Source organism: Lepidochelys kempii, unplaced genomic scaffold (genome assembly GCF_965140265.1).
Source record: "Lepidochelys kempii isolate rLepKem1 unplaced genomic scaffold, rLepKem1.hap2 scaffold_117, whole genome shotgun sequence".
Taxonomy (NCBI): Eukaryota; Metazoa; Chordata; order Testudines; family Cheloniidae; genus Lepidochelys; species Lepidochelys kempii.
This window is the reverse complement of record NW_027333596.1, coordinates 154,643-175,061: the sequence shown is the minus strand read 5'-3', so window position 1 is coordinate 175,061 and position 20,419 is coordinate 154,643. Positions and strand designations below refer to the sequence as shown.

Below are 20,419 nucleotides of genomic sequence, written 5' to 3'. Positions count from 1 at the left end.
AGCCAACTTTCTACCCACCTTATAGTGCATTCATCCAGCCTATACTTCTTTAACTTGCTGACAAGAATACTGTGGGAGACCGTGTCAAAAGCTTTGCTAAAGTCAAGGTACAATACATCCACTGCTTTCCCTTCATCCACAGAACCAGTAATTTCATCATAGAAGGCGATTAGATTAGTCAGGCATGACCTTCCCTTGGTGAATCCATGCTGACTGTTCCTGATCACTTTCCTCTCATGTAAGTGCTTCAGGATTGATTCTTGGAGGACCTGCTCCATGATTTTTCTGGGGACTGAAGTGAGGCTGACTGGCCTGTAGTTCCCAGGATCCTCCTTCTTCCCTTTTTTAAAGATTGGCACTACATTAGCCTTTTTCCAGTCATCCGGGACTTCCCCCGTTCGCCACGAGTTTTCAAAGATAATGGCCAATGGCTCTGCAATCACAGCCGCCAATTCCTTTAGCACTCTCGGATGCAACTCATCCGGCCCCATGGACTTGTGCACGTCCAGCTTTTCTAAATAGTCCCTAACCACCTCTTTCTCCACAGAGGGCTGGCCATCTATTCCCCATGTTGTGATGCCCAGCGCAGCAGTCTGGGAGCTGACCTTGTTCGTGAAGACAGAGGCAAAAAAAGCATTGAGTACATTAGCTTTTTCCGCATCCTCTGTCACTAGGTTGCCTCCCTCATTTATTAAGGGGCCCACACTTTCCTTGGCTTTCTTCTTGTTGCCAACATACCTGAAGAAACCCTTCTTGTTACTCTTAATATCTCTCGCTAGCTGCAGCTCCAGGTGCGATTTGGCCCTCCTAATTTCATTCCTACATGCCCGAGCAATATTTTTATACTCTTCCCTGGTCATATGTCCAACCTTCCACTTCTTGTAAGCTTCTTTTTTATGCTTAAGATCCGCTAGGATTTCACCGTTAAGCCAAGCTGGTCGCCTGCCATATTTACTATTCTTTCGACACATCGGGATGGTTTGTCCCTGTAACCTCAACAGGGATTCCTTGAATACAGCCAGCTCTCCTGGACTCCTTTCCCCTTCATGTTAGTCCCCCAGGGGATCCTACCCATCCGTTCCCTGAGGGAGTCGAAGTCTGCTTTCCTGAAGTCCAGGGTCCGTATCCTGCTGCTTACCTTTCTTCCCTGTGTCAGGATCCTGAACTCAACCAACTCATGGTCACTGCCTCCCAGATTCCCATCCACTTTTGCTTCCCCTACTAATTCTTCCCAGTTTGTGAGCAGCAGGTCAAGAAAAGCTCCCCCCCTAGTTGGCTCCTCTAGCACTTGCACCAGGAAATTGTCCCCTATGCTTTCCAAAAACTTCCTGGATTGTCTATGCACTGCTGTATTGCTCTCCCAGCAGATATCAGGAAAATTAAAGTCACCCATGAGAACTAGGGCATGCGATCTAGTAGCTTCCGCGAGCTGCCGGAAGAAAGCCTCATCCACCTCATCCCCCTGGTCCGGTGGTCTATAGCAGACTCCCACCACGACATCATCTTTGTTGCTCACACTTCTAAACTTAATCCAGAGACACTCAGGTTTTTCTGCAGTTTCGTACCGGAGCTCTGAGCAGTCATACTGCTCCCTTACATACAGTGCTACTCCCCCACCTTTTCTGCCCTGCCTGTCCTTCCTGAACAGTTTATAACCATCCATGACAGTACTCCAGTCATGTGAGTTATCCCACCAAGTCTCTGTTATTCCAATCACGTCATAATTCCTTGACATCACCAGGACCTCCAGTTCTCCCTGCTTGTTTCCAAGGCTTTGTGCATTCGTATATAAGCACTTGAGATAACCTGCTGATCGCCCCTCATTCTCAGTATGAGGCAGGAGCCCTCCCCTCACAGACATTCCTGCCTGTGCTTCCTCCCGGTATCCCACTTTCCCACTTACCTCAGGGCTTTGGTCTCCTTCCCCCAGTGAACCTAGTTTAAAGCCCTCCTCACTAGGTTAGCCAGCCTGCTCGCAAAGATGCTCTTCCCTCTCTTCGTAAGGTGGAGCCCGTCTCTGCCCAGCACTCCTCCTTCATGGAACACCATCCCATGGTCAAAGAATCCAAAGCCTCTGATAGTGTGGCTGATGTTATTAGGCCCTGTGATGGTGTCCCCTGAATAGATATGTGGGCACAGTTGGCAACGGGCTTTGTTGCAAGGATAGGTTCCTGGGTTAGTGGTTCTGTTGTGTAGTATGTGGTTGCTGGTGAGTATTTGCTTCAGGTTCGGGGGCTGTCTGTAGGCAAGGACTGGCCTGTCTCCCAAGATTTGTGAGACTGTTGGGTCATCCTTCAGGATAGGTTGTAGATCCTTGATGATGTGCTGGAGGGGTTTTAGTTGGGGGCTGAAGGTGACGGCTAGTGGCATTCTGTTATTTTCTTTGTTAGGCCTGTTCTGTAGTAGGTGACTTCTGGGAACTCTTCTGGCTCTATCAGTCTGTTTCTTCACTTCCGCAGGTGGGTATTGTAGTTGTAAGAACGCTTGATAGAGATCTTGTAGGTGTCTGTCTCTGTCTGAGGGGTTGGAGCAAATGCGGTTGTATCGCAGAGCTTGGCTGTAGACGAGGGATCATGTGGTGTGGTCAGGGTGAAAGCTGGAGGCATGTAGGTAGAATAGGTTTCCGGTATAGGGTGGTGTTTATGTGACCATCGTTTATTAGCACTGTAGTGTCCAGGAAGTGGATCTCTTGTGTGGACTGGACCAGGCTGAGGTTGATGGTGGGATGGAAATTGTTGAAATCATGGTGGAATTCCTCAAGGGCTTCTTTTCCATGGGTCCAGATGATGAAGATGTCATCAATATAGCGCAAGTAGAGTAGGGGCGTTAGGGGACGAGAGCTGAGGAAGCGTTGTTCTACATCAGCCATAAAAAAGTTGGCATACTGTGGGGCCATGCAGGTACCCATAGCAGTGCCGCTGATCTGAAGGTATACATTGTCCCCAAATGTGAAATAGTTATGGGTAAGGACAAAGTCACAAAGTTCAGCCACCAGGTTAGCCGTGACATTATCGGGGATAGTGTTCTTGACGGCTTGTAGTCCATCTTTGTGTGGAATGTTGGTGTAGAGGGTTTCTACATCCATAGTGGCCACTCTATTGATTGATAGAGCCAGAAGAGTTCCCAGAAGTCACCAACTACAGGACAGGCCTAACAAAGAAAAGAACAGAACGCCACTAGCCGTCACCTTCAGCCCCCAACTAAAACCCCTCCAGCACATCATCAAGGATCTACAACCTATCCTGAAGGATGACCCAACACTCTCACAAATCTTGGGAGACAGGCCAGTCCTTGCCTAGAGACAGCCCCCGAACCTGAAGCAAATACTCACCAGTAACCACATACCACACAACAGAACCACTAACCCAGGAACCTATCCTTGCAACAAAGCCCGTTGCCAACTGTGCCCACATATCTATTCAGGGGACACCATCACAGGGCCTAATAACATCAGCCACACTATCAGAGGCTCGTTCACCTGCACATCCACCACTGTGATATATGCCATCATGTGCCAGCAATGCCCCTCTGCCATGTACATTGGTCAAACTGGACAGTCTCTACGTAAAAGAGTAAATGGACATAAATCAGATGTCAAGAATTATAACATTCATAAACCAGTTGGAGAACACTTCAATCTCTCTGGTCACGCAATTACAGACATAAAAGTCGCTATTTTACAACAAAAAAACTTCAAATCCAGACTCCAGCAAGAAACTGCTGAATTGGAATTCATTTGCAAATTGGATACAATTAACTTAGGCTTGAATAGAGACTGGGAGTGGCTTAGTCATTATGCAAGGTAGCCTATTTCCCCTTGTTTTTTCCTACCCCCCCCCAGACATTCTTGTTAAACCCTGGATTTGTGCTGGAAATGGCCCACCTTGATTATCATACACAATGTAAGCAGAGTGGTCACTTTGGATAAGCTATTACCAGCAGGAGAGTGAATTTGTGTGTGTAGGGGGGGGGCGGGGGTGTGTGAGAAAACCTGGATTTGTGCTGGAAATGGCCCACCTTGATTATCATACACATTGTAAGGAGAGTGATCACTTTAGATAAGCTATTACCAGCAGGAGAGTGGGGTGGGAGGAGGTATTTTTTTCATGCTTTGTGTGTATATAATAAGATCTTCTAAACTTTCCACATTATGCATCCGATGAAGTGAGCTGTAGCTCACGAAAGCTTATGCTCAAATAAATTGGTTAGTCTCTAAGGTGCCACAAGTACTCCTTTTCTTTTTGCGAATACAGACTAACACGGCTGTTACTCTGAAACCTGTCAAGTTTTACTATATAGTCTCCAGTCAATCAGGAAGTGGAGGTGGGGGGGGGGGAGGGAGGAAATGGGAACAGGGAATGGGGGGGGGTAAGGAAATTGGAATCGTGTTTTGCTAAAAGGGGGAAATGAGAACAGGGAATGGGGGTGGGAAAATTGGAATCATGTTTGGCTAAGGGCAGGCATGGGAACAGGAACACAGGTGTAAGGCTCTGTGGTGTCAGAGCTGGGAAGGAGGGTACTAAGGAAGGAAACTAGAATCATGCTTGCTGGAAGTTCACCCCAATAAACATCGAATTGTTTGCACCTTTGGACTTCAGGTATTGTTGCTCTCTGTTCATGCGAGAAGGACCAGGGAAGTAAGTGGGTGAAGGAATAAGCCCCCTAACAGTCCCAAATTCCCCACACCTCCTCTTCTCAACCCATTTCCCCCTCCCACCTACCCCCTATTTCCCCCCAAGGCCATCACCTCACCTTACATGTGCATCTTCTTCAGGGTCCAGGCACCTAATTAGTGGAGCCCACTAATTAGGTGGGTGGCCCTTCATTCTTTTGTGTGCAGCCACCCAGGCACGCACCTTAGAGGGAACTGTCCGTGGACCACAGTTTGAGAACCTCTGACCAAGATTGTTACCTCTAGTCTGTGCCACTGCAACGTACTCTGCCTAGGATTTAGCCCAAAGATTGCTCAGATTCTCCCACTAGCTGGCTTACAATGTGGCTGCCTGCCGCCTGAGCAAGAACTAGCAAGAGTCCTTTGGACTCTGAGTCTACACTGGCTGCCAGTAAACAAACTGCAGGGTAAAATTCCAAGTAGCTGCACCCCATTAGATGGGAAATGACATCTCAGGCATGCCCTCCCTCTCTCTCTCTGAAAGGCCTCCACACCTGCATTTGCCTGGAATGCTTAAGTTAAATATAAAGGGATCTGGGGGGATGGAATCAGTGTGTTCTTGGGAACGCGCTCTCACCCTTGTACTTCCCTCTTCCTGCACGGGCCTGCTCTCCCACCCCAAGTGGTAAAAGCAAAAATAAGCTACCTCAAAATCAGTGTTACTCTCTCCACACACACACACTCCCACTTGGCCTGATATCATCTCCCCAGCAGCATGTTATATCTCAGGAATGTAGATTCCTCAGGGCAGAGATCAGGTCTTTGGTTTCAGTGTAAGAAACTGTGGATAAACTGTGCGTCAGGCTGGTGGAGAAGGAGTTGCACCCAAAATTCCTAGAGCACTTCTCCCAATACCAGAGTAGGTGGATATTTCTGCTAAATTACCTGCAGTGAGATAGCTAGCAGTATTGACAGTATGGTTCAGAATTAATCTCCCTCTGAGATGAATGGGGCAGTTCACACAGCTGTTGTACCTCTGCAGTCAGCCTATATCAAGCGACTTTTGCCTCTTCCCTGGCTGGTATGCCTCAACCCCACCACCATACCTGCCTAATCCCGTGTTCTGTGGATACTGACCAAATGGCCATTGCCTGAAGGAAAGTCTTCTATCAAGGGTTCAGCGCTTGCCTGGCCCCCTGAAGTTAGTGAGTCAGGAAAGCACTTGGCCCCTCATTTTTACTTTTCAATCTAACAGTAAGTGTTCCTTTGGCTTGGAGTTAAACTAACTGGTTTTAAAACATCTCTAATGGCACACACAGAAAGCGATGCCTGGGGCAGGTGACTTGCTACTGTTTTTCCCCCGGTAGAAGCTGGGACAGCTACAGGATGGCTTCTGAATCCAATTAGATAGTGCTGATAGAGCCAGGGATTCCTTCACAACTAGCAAGTGCCTTTTGGGCTTCCTGCCTTGGTTATTTTCTATGTAACCTTTTCCCCTCAAGCTGTTTCTCATTGAGTTCCCATTTTGCTGCCACTCTCCCCACTTTCTGTACCTCTTGGGAATCACCCCATGGCTGCTTGTGCTCTTGCTACATCACATAGAAATGCCTGCACCTACCTTTGGCTGTGATCTTTCTTGTTCTCTTCACACTAGTGCTGCCGGACTGAATCTGCTTCACTTCTGCATGCTGCTCTGAATACCACAGGCAAAGGCAGGGCAGTATCACTGATTAACCTTCATGTATTGCAACTGACCTGCTCACTTTGTCACAGATGGTTGGCAGTGTTATAAACTCATGCGAGGTGTGGCAGCTGCTGGAGCAAGCCCAACTGCCCAGAAGGAAGAAGGGCAAATGAAATTCTGAGGACAAAGGGGATTCACATCTCTTAGAATTCAAGAGTAGGGAAATAAAAATTCCCCAAATTTCAGTAGATTCTTCTATAAAACCAGCATCTGCTGCTAACTCAGTTCCCAAATAGCATTAAACACCCCATGAAGGCAGCCACAAGTTGCACAGAGTAGAGATGGAAAATGACTTAGCAGAGCCTTTCTAACTCATCCTCTGAGTACCAGGGTAGGACTGCCCCTGTCACTACCCCCACCCACCCCCCTTCTATGTAGTGCTATAGATATCCACAGTTTCTTACACTGAAACCAAAGACCTGATCTCTGCCCTGAGGAATCTACATTCCTGAGATATAACATGCTGCTGGGGAGATGATATCAGGCCAAGTGGGAGTGTGTGTGTGTGGAGAGAGTAACACTGATTTTGAGGTAGCTTATTTTTGCTTTTACCACTTGGGGTGGGAGAGCAGGCCCGTGCAGGAAGGCTTTACAAAGAAGTAAATTTTGAGATATGCTTTGAAGGCAGAGATGGCAGTTCTGTGGTGTATGGGCCCAGGAAGCATGTGCCAGACATAGGGAGCAGCAGAGGAGAAGGGAACAAGGAGACACAGAGGAATGCAGAGTTAGCAGCGCACAGGTCCCAAGCAGGAGAATTATGCATGATATGTGGCATGATGGAATTAGAGGCAGAGCTATGTACTGCCTCAAAGTGAGGCCATGGAGTTTGCCTCTGATGCAGAGGCTGTCAGAAGGGAGGGGAGACATGGTGAGCAGGAGAAGAGGGCCTTGGCAGCTGTTCCCTGTCAGAGGGGTGTGTATTGCTGCCCGCAGTGATTTGAGCATGAGAACCAGCCTCAGGGCACTGCTAGGAGGCAGGGCACAAACCCCAAACTGGTTGTGAGTTCTGTACTTAGATTTCACCAACCAGTTATCAAGTGTGAACTCCTCAAGCAGTAGAACAGCCTTAATGTGGAGTCATAGACAGTCCCCATGGGTACTCTGCCCTATCACGCCACCCAGACGACTGTACCTTTGAGATGAATGGTCCCTTACAGCTGAATACTGTTGTGATTCTTGGCTGCTCCCAGTCTCAAAGGAGCAGTCACTTACTGCAGGTCAACTATTCCTTTTGTCTTTGGTGTGAGATCTGTTTGCAGCTTGTAGCCAATCCTAGAACAAACTATATATCAAGATTTTGTTAAATAGGAAAAGGAAACCAGAGTTATTTACAAGGATAAAGAAAGTATGTAAACAGATACATAAATGAGTTACAATCCTAGGTTTCAAGAACTAAAAAAAGCTTGTGGATTATAGAAGCTTAATGTATGCAAGCAGGCTCCCAAACACCCTAAGGTGACCATGGACAGCTGCTGCCTGCCAGCGAGCCTGGTGCCTGCCCCACTGGCTAGGGTTTGGGGCGGTACAGCCTCGCCAGGGGAGCTGCCCGGGCTGGGCACTGGCTCCCGCAAGCGACAGCCCAACATGCTGCTGCTGCCGTTCCAGGTAGAACCCTGAAGCTGCACAGATATCTGCATTATACGTACCTCTTGACAAAAGTAAAACTAGTGTCATATTAAAAGTCTTTGGAGCAGCTACTTCATGCCCACAAACCAAAAATAATCAACTAATCAGTGTTGCCAGTTCTCACAAATCTTATTATATCTCACAACTTCCAGTGTATTAGTTATAGTTCCAGCTAATGGCGCCAAGTGACTGGGAGAATTTCAACTTTCATCTTGAAGAAAAAAACCCACAAAGTTTCTAGGCTTCTTCATGGTTATGGAGTAAAGCTTGAAAATGTGAAGTGAGTGTTTCCTAAAGATTCAGAAGGCAAAGGAACACCTCACAATTTATTGACTTAAAAATCATGATGCTTTTTAACATCTGCCCTTTTTGTTTGTTTGTTTAAAAAATCCTCCTGGGGGTGTGTGGGGGTGGGGGGCAGTTTGGAGCCTGACTCATTATCTTTGAAATGTTGTGGTTGCCAGTACTGAAAACCAACAACATTCCTCTCCTCCACAAACAGCTGTCACTGGCTAGCCCTCTAGGGCAAGCTAGGCTCAACCTGGCTTGTGGCCTGGCAGATATCCCCCAGCTGAATGTGCTAATTATAATGACTTACCCAGCTGTGTGGGATTGAAGATGATTACATAAACTGAGTAGAGCAGACATTTAGGAGAGCTTCATAAGGGGGAAATTTCTAGGCCTCTGAGATAGGCCTGGCAAAGGCTGTAGTAGAGATAAGATAGTTTGCTGTGTGCTGGCAGAGGAGCCCTTCACAGGCAAGCTAGGTTGTGGAAAGCAAAAAACTACCAAGAAGCCCTTTGGGAAGAAGGTAAGCCTGGGGAGGGCAGAGCTTAAGAACTAACAAGTGGTGGCCCCTGGCAGGGGACTAAACAGACCCATAAGAGGCAGTTAAATGAATGGTGAAGTCTGTGGTAATCTGGATGGTTTGTTGTTTGGGGGGAAATTGAGAACTGTGCCTAGCTCCGATGACTAAAAGCCAGACGAGGCAGGGGAAAAGGAATAGAAGAACTAAATTTAAAAACATGCCAGAATTGCTCTGAACCTTGGAAAGCCTCTGTGAGGTAGCTACTAGGGAACCAGCTCCGAGCATAGTCCTGGAGTGGCTGGCTGTGGGTGTGTACAGTACTTCGGTCAGCAGAGAGTGCACCTGGATGGCTGGCTGTGGTTGCATACTCCCACCACCACCCCAGCCTGGGTAAGAGGAGGGGGAGCTCAGGCTGTGCCCTGCAGGCTAATTGATCCACACTATAGTGGGAGAGCAGATGCTGAAGCTGAGGGCACCTCATGAAGAAGGCTCTGCAGGCTGTCCCTTCTTTCTAGCTTGAGTGCCTCCATTGACCACAACTGCAGTAGCATAGCCAGGGGAAAAACTTCTCTTGCAAGTAAGCAAGGCTCAGGCCCCTTTGTATTTGTAGGTCAAGACCTACTCATTCCATTCACCCCAACCCACAGGCAGCACAAGTAGATCTCAGAGCCTAGGTGTCATGGTCTGGCTCTAAGATTATATTGTTTACCAAGGGTGTGCCTGTGTCCTGCAACAGCTCCTGTTTCCAGTTTACTTATGATGTAGCCTTCATAGGGAGCTCCACAGAATCCAGCTCTAATTTGACACAGGCAGGGATAACGGTAGTGAGGGTGCATCTAAAGGAAACTGTAGACCTATAGGGAGCATGTAAAGTAGACTGTAAACTACAGCAGCACTGAGGCTAGTCTCTTACACTGGGACCATGCTCAGAATAGAGAGTGCCAATGTGGCTTAAGCTCACCTTTACCCTCCACTCAGCTCACAAACAGAATTTCCTGAGACTGCTGCAGATAAAAGTTGGAGAGGGAAGAAGTCAAGGTTTTGTGAAGTTGTCTTGTTTCTTCCTCAACCATCTCTAAAATCCCTCCTTTTCTCTCCATCCTCCCTGCTCTGTGCTATTGTCCTATCCAACCTGCCACAGCCTCTTCCTCCTCCTTTCTGCTCTGTCTTCCCACCCCTTTGCTTCCTTTTTCTCCCCTTCAACATGAAGTTCAAGCTCGGGCCATGTCTACACTAGCCATCTTACAATGGCACAGCTGTACTGATGCAGCTGCCCTGTTATAAGATGGCTCATGTAGCTGCTCTGTGTGGATGGGAGAGAGCTCTCCTGCCACATAATAAAACCACCTCAATGAGTGGCAGTAGGAGAAGCTCTCCTGCTGACATAGTGGTGGGCACATGAACGCCTATGCTGATGAAACTTTGCTCAGGGGGGTGCTTTTTTACACCCTGAGCGACATATATGGTAATGTAGACATGGCCTCAGTCTCCTCACCCTCAGGATCTTCACAAACTTGCTTCTGCATCCACCTCTGCCTTCATTTACTTAAACTCTCTTCTTGACTGCTCCCTTTCTCATCTACCTGCTGTTGAATTGATACCTCTTCTTCATGCCACCCATATGCAACAGCACACCAAGCTCCCTCCCTCTCCTGAAATGCCCCATCTGTTAGGAGATTAATTTTAGCTCTAGGAAGCCAGGCTCAAAATGGAATTCTGCACTATGTGACATCCACTCGTGCCTTCAAAATGGAAACCCTTCAGGGCAGGGACTTAGCTGCCTCTTTGGCACATTGACTCTTGTGCAGGGCCATGCATACCTGCAGTACTGCGCAAGTTACTGGAACTGTGACACATGTTATTTTGTTAGTCTCTAAGGTGCCACAAGGACTCCTCATTGTTTTTGCTGATGCAGACTAACACGGCTACCACTCTGAAATCTGATTAGATTGTTAACCTCTAACAAGATATAGATAAGTACCGACTAGTACAATAAATATCTTCCAGTTCTCTGGCAATAAAAGCCTACATTTCAAAGCTCTAGTCTATCTAACATGGTTTTGTTAGCTATTTATAAGGACTAGCCCTAATTACTATTTACATACTTTTCTAATATGTCTTTTAAGGTTGAATTTGGATCATTTAGCTTACTAGCCATGTAACCCTTTCTGGCTCAGTGTCACGTTGATGCAAGAGGGTTTCAAGGACAACCTTTAGGAATACTGCTGTTATAAAGGCAGGAGCAACAGAGCTGAGTGGGGTGAGGGGAACATGAGGAGGAGTGAAATGGGGAGGGTCTAGAATGTCTTACTCAGGAATTGCTCTGCCTGCACAGGAACAATGCCAGAAAAAGAAAGCTATTTGATTTATGAAAGGAAAGAAAAAGATAAAAGGAAATACCCCAGGCCCAGGAAAAGCTTTCCAGCCCCCTGCTCCCCTCCTCACACACCGCATAGCAAGCACCTGCCCCTGGTCTCTGCCGAGCTGGTTGGATCTGCACTGAGTTTTGTAACAGCCACCTCTCTGGGAGTTTCCAGAGAAGGGGCTTTCCATGATAGTATTTTAATTTGTTAAATAAACAGAACTACCATACCACAGCACTACTGAACAATGTATTCTTGCCATTGTGTTTAGAGATCACAAACCCAAGGTGACGTCCCCTGTCGGTGGGAACACAGTGCATCACAAAATATTTTAGGGGAAAAGAGGGGATGGTCAAAGCCACAAGCACTGATGCCTAAAGGAGGAAGAGATGCTAGAAAACCAGTAACACAAAATAAATGGGCAGCTCCTGAAGACAATGTTATGGCCTCACTTGCCTTTTTTCAGCAGCATAGACCTCTCCTTGCCTACATCTGCTGCAGGATACATTTGAGCATTGAGTATCTGGCTGGGCCATAGCCTCCCAACCACTTGTCTATACACTTAATTTTAGTGCAAACCTGGGGGAGACAAGCCCTATTAAGGGCAGAACACTAGGGCTCCTGCGCCATTTGTTCCCTGAGTAGCAGAGGATGGTCTTATCCAAAACTGTTAGCTCAGATCTTGGGAACCTGTAACTCACATACCAATTGCATTCTGGGATGTGAGATGAATAAACTGTTTGAGAGAGGTTCTTTCAGCCTGTTTTAGGCCTGGTCTACACTATGAGTTTGTCGGATTTAGCAGCATTATATCGAATTAACCCTGCACCCATCCACACAACGAAGCCATTTTTTTCAACATAAAGGGCTCTTAAAACTGATTTCTGTACTCCTTCCCAATGAGGAAATCGACATTGCCTTTTCGAATTCGGGTTAGTGTGGACGCAATTCGAAGGTATTGGCCTCTGGGAGCTATCCCACAGTGCACCATTGTGACCGTTCTGGACAGCACTCTGAACTCAGATGCACTGGCCAGGTGTACAGGAAAAGCCCTGGGAAGTTTTGAATCTCATTTCCTGTTTGGCCAGGCAAGCTCATCAGCGAAGGTGACCATGCAGTCCCAGAATCGAAAAAGAGCTCCAGCATGGACCAAACTGGAGGTAGTGGATCTGATCACTGCATAGGGAGACAAATCCGTGCTATCAGAGCTACATTCCAAAAGATGAAATGCCAAAATATTTCAAAAAAAAATCTTTGAGGCCATGAGGGACAGAGGCTACAGCAGGGACGCAACACAGTGCTGTGTGTGACATCAGGAGCTCTGACAAGCGTACCAGAAAACCAAAGAATCAAATGGACGCTCCAGGACAGAGCCCTAGACATGCTGCTTCTACGCTGAGCTGCATGCAATTCTAGGGCGGCCACCACAACTACCCCACCCCTGTCTGTGGACTCAGATAATGGGATACTCTCCGCCATGCCTGAGGATTTTGCGGACGGGGAAGATGAGGAGGAGGAGGATGAGCTTAAGGAGAGCACACAGCACACTGTTCTCCCCAACAGCCAGGATCTTTTTATAACCCTGACTGAAATACCCTCCCAACCCAACGAAGCTAGAGAAGGGACCTCTGGTGAGTGTACCTTTCTAAATATCATATACGTTTATAAAAGCAAGCGTTTTTTAACGATTAAATAGCCCTTAGAACTTGGGATGCATTCGTGGCCAGTACAGCTACTGGAAAAGTCTGTTTACATGTCTGAGGATGGAGCGGAAATCTTCCAGGGACATCTCAATGAAGCTCTCCGGGAGGTACTCTAAAAGCCTTTGCAGAAGGTTTCTGGGGAGAGCAGCCTTATTCCATCCTCCATGGTAGGACACTTGACCACACCATGCTAGTAGCAAGTAATTTGGTATCATTGCATGACAAAGCCTGGTAGCGTATGGTCCCGGTGTTTGCTGGCATTCAAGCAACATCCATTCTTTATCTCTGTGTTATCCTCAGAGTGATATTGTTCATGGTAACCTGGTTGAAATAAGGAAATTTAATTAAGGAGACATTCTGAGGTGGCCGTTCCTACTGGGCTGTTTGCCTGTGCCTGAAAAGAAATCCTCCCTGCAGTTAGCCACGCGGTGGTGGGGGGGTGGGGGCATTGGCCCTGAGCAGTTTGCGTTTGGCTAGCAGGGATCTTCCCTGATACCAGCCATGCGGTGTGGGAAGGGGTAAACCGATCATTCCAGAGAATTGGATTGGGGGAGGGGGTTAGTTTGGTTTCTGCTGCTGCACGTTAGCAGGAAAACTGCAGCACTAAATGGCCAACTTAATGTGCTTTGCATGGTATGGGAGAGGAGGGCGCTGCTGTTATGAAGGTTGCAGAAGTCGAAAGACTATGGCTTACCATGGCCACCTGCAAGCCGAATTCTGTTTCCCGGCACTGCGTGTGAGATCTCTAACACCGAAGCCTCAGGCACTCAATATAAGATGCAAAATGCGACCTTGTACCAAAATCACCTGTGCTATGTAATGTGAATAGTGTTGTTCACTGTGAAAGAGTATAGCCATTGTTCTGTAAAATGTACCTTTTAAAATACTTCACTACCTTTTTTTCTTCCAGCAGCTGCAAATGTTTCAAGCCTCCCTCCTCTGTCCCAAAGGCTATCTCAGATAAGGCAGTGAAAAAAACGCACGCACGATGAAATGTTCTTTGAGCTCTTGCAGTCGTCCGGCAGTGACAGAGCTCAGAGAATGTGTGGAGGGACACAATAACAGAGTACAGGAAAGTGGCCGATGAACGTGAGGAGAGGTGGCAGCAGGAAGATCAGAGGAGGCATGAGCTACATGGGGCTACTGCGGGATCAAATGGATGTGCTCCGGCATCTGGTGGAGGTTCACGAATGGCAACAGGATCACAGACTGCTGCTGCATCCCCTGTTTAAACGCCCTCTCTCCTCCCCAAGTTCCATAGCGTCCTCACCCAGATGCCCAAGAACACAGGGGGAGGAGGGAGGCTCCGGGCACCCAACCACTCCACCCAAGTGGACAGCCCAAGCAACAGAAGGCTGTCCTTCAAAACTTGTTGAAATGGCCTTTTCCTCCCCTCCTCCCACACCCCACCCGGGCTACTTTGTGAGTTATCTCCCTATTTTTATAATCAATTTAATAAAGAATACATGTTTTTTAAATGATAGTGACTTTATTTCTTTTGCAAGCAAGCTGTGATCGAAGGCGGGAGGATGGGTGGCTTACAGGGAATTTAGAGGCAACCAAGGGGGTGGGTTTTCATCAAGGAGAAACAAACAGAAGTGTCACACGGTACCCTGGCCAGTCATGAAACTGGTTTGCAAAGCTTCTCTGATGCGCACCGCTTCCTGCTGTGCTCTTGTAATTGCTCTGGTGTCTGGCTGCGCATATTCAGCGGCCAGGAGATTTGCATCAACCTCCCACCCCGCCATAAATGTCTCCCTCTTACTCTCACAGAGATTGGGGAACACACAGCAAGCAGCAATAACAGTGGGAATATTGGTCTTGCTGAGGTCTGAGCGAGTCAGTAAACTGCACCAGCGACCCTTTAAACGTCCAAATACACAGTCTACCACCATTCTGCGCTTGCTCAGCTTATAGTTGATCAGCTCCTTACTACTTTCCAGGGTGCCTGTTATGGCTTCATGAGCCAGGGCATTAAGGGGTAGGCTGGATCCCCAAGGATCACTATAGGCATTTCAACATCCCCAACAGTTATTTTCTGGTCTGGGAAGTAAATCCCTTCCTGCAGCTGTTTAAACAGACCAGAGTTCCTGAAGACGCGAGTGTCATGCACCTTTCCCAGCCACCCCACGTTGATGTTGGTGAAATGTCCCTTGTGATCCACCAGTGCTTGCAGCACCACTGAAACATACCCCTTGCGGTTTATGTACTGGCTGCCCTGGTGGTCTGGACCCAAGAGAGGGATATGTGTTCTGTATATAGCCCCACCACAGTTAGGGAATCCCATTGCAGCAAAGCCATCTAGTATGACCTGCACATTTCCCAGAGTCACTACCTTTGATAGCAGCCGCTCAGTGATTGTGTTGGCTACTTGCATCACAGCAACCCCCACAGTAGATTTGCCCACTCCAAATTGATTCCCGACTGACCGGTAGCTGTCTGGTGTTGCAAGCTTCCACAGGGCTATTGCCACTCGCTTGTGAACTGTGAGGGCTGCTCTTATCTTTGCTTTCCCCCGCCCTGAAGCACAAGAATAGAAGTCACAAAGTTCCATGAAAGTGCCCTTACGCATGCGAAAGTTTCGGAGCCACTGGGAATCCTCTCAAACCTGCAACACTATGCGGTCCCACGACTCTGTGCTTGTTTCCTGGGCCCAAAATCGGCCTTCCATGGCATGAGCCTGCCCCAGTAACACCATGATCTCCAAATTGCTGGGCACCAAGGTTTTAGAGAAATCTGTGTTCATGTCCTCATCACCGCGCTGCCGTTGTCTCCTCGCCTGGTTTTTCAGGTGCTGGTTCTGCATAAACCGCACGATAGTGCGTGAGATGTTTACAATGGTTATAAGCTGAAGGTGATAAGCTGGTTATAAGGTGAGCTGAACGGGGCTCCATGCTTGCTGTGCTATGGCGTCTGCTCGGGCAATCGAGGGAAAAGGGTGCGAAACGATTGTCTGCTGTTGCTCTGACGGCGGGAGGGGCGACTGACAACGTGGCTTACAAGGTTGGCTTATAGGGAATTAAAATCAACAAAGAGGGTGGCTTTGCATCAAGGAGAAACAGAATGGCCCCCTCAAGGATAGAACTCAAAACCCTGCGTTTAGCAGGCCCTTGATTTCACAGAGGGAGGGAGGAGAAAATGAATACAAATCAAATCTCATCTATTTCTTGTTTTGATCCACTTCATCTCTCTTTATACATCTTGCTGGCAGCAGACTGTGCAGTATGACTGCTGGCCATCATCATCTCCTGGCTGCTCATTAAAAGATAGTGCAGTAGGACTGCTGGCAGGACTGAATCGCCATGAGACGAAACTTAAAAGGGTAATGACCTGGCTGAGTCTCTCCCATGTTTGCCCAGTCTCACGGAGGTCGGTTAAAAGAGCACCCTGGAGTACATCAACAATCTGCTGCCGAAAGGCAATGAGCGGCTGCTGTGTAGCAATGCAGTACCACGGCTGCCAACACCCAAGACACATACGGTGAGCTGAACGGGCTCCATGCTTGCCGTGGTATGGTGTCTGCTCAGGTAACCCAGGAAAAAAAGCGCAAAACGATTGTCTGCCGTTGCTTTCACAGAGGGAGGGAGGGAGGGAGGGAAGGGGGGCCTGATGATATGTACCCAGAACCATCCATGACAATGTTTTTGCCCCATCAGGCATTGGGATTTCTATCCAGAATTCAAATGGGCGGCAGAGACTGCAGGAACTGTGGGATAGCTACCCACCGTGCAACGCTCCGGAAGTTGACGGTTGCCTCGGTACTGTGGACGCACTCCGCCAACTAAATGCACTTAGAGCATTTGTGTGGGGACTCACACAATCGACTGTATAAAAACGCTTTCTACAAAACCGAATTCTAGAAATTTGACCTAATTTCATAGACATGGCCTTAGATCCTTCACGTTCATTATTTGCATGGGTGCACCTGGCACTTTAACAACACATAGGACGAGGCTGGTGGCCCATGGTGACGTTTAAATTAGATCTAACAGAAATGAAAAAAGACTAATGGGGGTTGGGCAGTTAAGGAAGTTAAAATGTTAGCAGAATTCAAGGAAAAAAGGGAATATTGAGCTCAGGAAAGCACTGATTTTTAAATTAAAACAAACAAACTTTATTCTGACATGGTGGCAGAGCTGGAGCAGTTAGTGCTGGAATGGCAATTAGTGATGGAAAAGCAGTTATGAAGAGAGATTTGAAGGAAGAGAGAAGCTATTAGCTTCTGTTCCCATTGGGTAGAAATGAGAAAATTTGCCAAGTGGTGTAATAAATAATTAAATCTCCCTACTTTCCTCGAAGAGGAACTGGGGGCTCTCAGCTCTGCAGGGCGTTTCTGGAAAGTTTCAGATTAAGTCAGGAACTGAGGCAGTGACACAGTCTTCTGGTAGGTAGAAATGATGCAGATACACAGTTTCAACACTCTTCTGATTTCAACATGAACACACCCATCACTAATTCCCTTCTGGATCATTAAGGGAAGTGACTCACATTTAGGCTAAGAAAAGCCTCTGGAAACAATCCTGCACTGGCTGACCCGATTGCATATGTGCATTTACAAAAGGGTCTGATGAACACTGCTCCACTCAAAACTGAAGGAACTAGATACATTCTAAAGCCTTGTTTCTTTTCTTTTTTTTTCAGTTTTTCCCCCAGAAACTACTGATTTTTCATTTGGGCTGGAATTTATCATCCTTTGTTGCTGCACAGAGTTGTGTGTTTTTTTAAAATCTATTCAGCCACCTGTGATTCTGGGGAGCATCTGTTCCACTATAGCTAAGGTCAGGAAGCCCTTGTTGTTTAAAGAACAACTCTTAAGTGCTCTAAAATTCACATGGATATTGGGATTGTCTTGAAATTTAGTGTGCGTTATGGGGATGTGGGGTAAGCTCAGTCATCCCAAACTGGAGTCATTTGACCAAGGGGTCCTGAGATACAGTCCCGTGGGGTAACTACAGTGGTGCTAGTGTTACAGTCACAGCAGGGTCCATGAGGTGATGGGGGTCCAGACGGAGTGGGATTTCAAGTGAGAACCCAGAAGTCTGGAGAGACAAAGGGGGTGGGGTGCCAGCCCCTCCCTGGAGATATAAAAGGATTGCCCCCTCCAGACTGGTACAGTGGATAGGGCCCAGTCTTCCAGGAGCCTGTATACCCCGTGCGTGGAGATGTAATCTGATCACATATAAGGATGACCCCAAGGGTTAGAACCAGGCATCTGGTGACTGGGATGTGGGGCTGTCTGGGCTGGGCTGATAGCCACAGAGAGCGCTGACATCTAGCCGCATGTGTATTCCTGTTCATGTCACTGCCAACCCAGCAGAAGTTGAGCTGGGACACATTGAAGAGGAGCTGCTGGGGCAGAGGCCCACTGAGGCAAGGCAGCAGCTGTGGTGTGGGAGCCCCTCCAGCCAGGACAACCTTGGGAATGGGCAACGGGATGGATCACTTGGTGATTGCCTGTTCTGTTCATTCCCTCTGGGGCACTTGGCATTGGCCACTGTCGGAGGACAGGATACTGGGCTAGATGGACCTTTGGTCTGACCCAGTATGGCTGCTCTTATCTAACCCAAGGCCCTGAACATGAGCAACTGGCAAAGATGCACAAAGAAGGCATGGGAGGAACTGCAGTGCTGGGGGATGTGTGAAGGTGGGGAAAGAGAGATGGGAGATGCAGGCTCCCCCTACCCTGAGTCAGAGCATGAGGTCTGTACTGGGCCCAGTCCTATTTAACATATTCGTAAACGATCTGGAAAAAGAGGTAAACAGTGAGGTGGCGAAATTTGCAGATGATACAAAATTACTCAAGATAGTTAAGTCCCAGGCAGACTGCGAAGAGCTACAAAAGGATCTCACAAAACTGGGTGACTGGGCAACAAAATGGCAGATGAAATTTAATGTTGATAAATGCAAAGTAATGCACATTGGAAAACATAATCCTAACTATGCATATACAATGATGGGGTCTAAATTAGCTGTTACCACTCAAGAAAGAGATCTTAGAGTCATTGTGAATAGTTCTCTGAAATCATCCACTCAATGTGCAGAGGCAGTCGAAAAAGCAAACAGAATGTTAGGAATCATCTCAAAAAAGATATATTGGAATTGGAAAAGGTTCAGAAAAGGGCAACAAAAATTATTAGGGGTATGGAACGGCTTCCGCATGAGGAGAGATTAATAAAACTGGGACTTTTCAGCTTGGAAAAGAGGCGACTAAGGCGGGATATGATAGAGGTCCATAAAATCATGAGTGGTATAGAGAAAGTAAATAAGGAAGTGTTATTTACTCCTTCTCATAATATAAGAACAAGGGTTTAACAAATGAAGTTAATAGGTAGCAGGTTTAAAACAAATACAAGAAAGTATTTCTTCACGCAATGCACTGTCAACCTCTGGAACTCCTTGCCTGAGGAGTTGTGAAGGCCAATACTATAATGGGGTTCAAAAGGGAGCTAGATAGATTCATGGAAGATAGGTCTATCAGTGCCTATTAGCCATGATGGGCAGGAATGGTGTCCCTAGTCTCTGTTTGCCAGAAGCTGGGATTGGGTGACAGGGCATGGATCACTTGATGATAACCTGTCTGTTCATTTCCTTTGGGGCACCTGCCATTGGCCACTGTCAGAGGACAGGGTACTGGGCTTGATGGACCTTTGGTCTGACCCAGTATGGCCATTCTTATGTTCTTATGTACCCCAAACCTAGAAACCACAGAGTGGATTGGAACCAGCAGGTCCAGAACCTACTGCAAGTTTGGAACCTTAGCATTAGACAGCAAAAAAATCAATGAACTATTACCATGTGCACTGTGAGACTTCACCTTCTGTATCATAGATTAATTTCCTCAGTCCACCATCTTCCTCTTACACTCTGAACTTTTGGTGACTAAATGTAAAGTTTTTAATCCACAACAACCGGCAACTTTATTTGTTGTTTCAGAGTAACAGCCGTGTTAGTCTGTATTCGCAAAAAGAAAAGGAGGACTTGTGGCACCTTAGAGACTAACCAATTTATTAGAGCATGAGCTTTCGTGAGCTACAGCTCACTTCCTCAGATGCATATCGTGGAAACTGCAGCAGGCTTTATATATACACAGAGAATATGAAACAATACATATTGTCAGTTTGGATGAGCTATTACCAGCAGGAGAGTGAGTTTGTGTGTGTATGGGGGTGGGGGGGATGTGAGAACCTGGATTTATGCAGGAAATAGCCCAGCTTGATTGTCATGCACATTGTGTAAAGAGTTGTCACTTTGGATGGGCTATCACCAGCAGGAGAGTGAATTTGTGTGGGGGGGTGGAGGGTGAGAAAACCTGGATTTGTGCTGGAAATCACTTTAGATAAGCTATTACCAGCAGGACAGTGGGGTGGGAATAGGTATTGTTTCATATTCTCTGTGTATATATAAAGCCTGCTGCAGTTTCCACGATATGCATCTGAGGAAGTGAGCTGTAGCTCACGAAAGCTCATGCTCTAATAAATTGGTTAGTCTCTAAGGTGCCACAAGTCCTCCTTTTCTTTTATTTGTTGTATAAATCAAAATAAATAGAAAACCTCAATCTTATAT

At 47.2% G+C, this 20,419-nt stretch overlaps 1 protein-coding gene across 1 annotated transcript in view; it reads left to right on the top strand.

Annotated features, from left to right (window-relative positions):
• Window positions 1–14,334, top strand: part of CCNDBP1 (cyclin D1 binding protein 1) — a 45,623-nt gene extending 31,289 nt beyond the window's left edge. The window contains exon 10 of the mRNA XM_073326847.1: window positions 13,767–14,334. Within this exon, the coding sequence (XP_073182948.1) occupies window positions 13,767–13,820 (54 nt within the window). The 3' untranslated portion in view covers window positions 13,821–14,334. The remainder of the gene's footprint in view (window positions 1–13,766) is intronic.
• The last annotated feature ends 6,085 nt before the right edge of the window (window positions 14,335–20,419 follow it).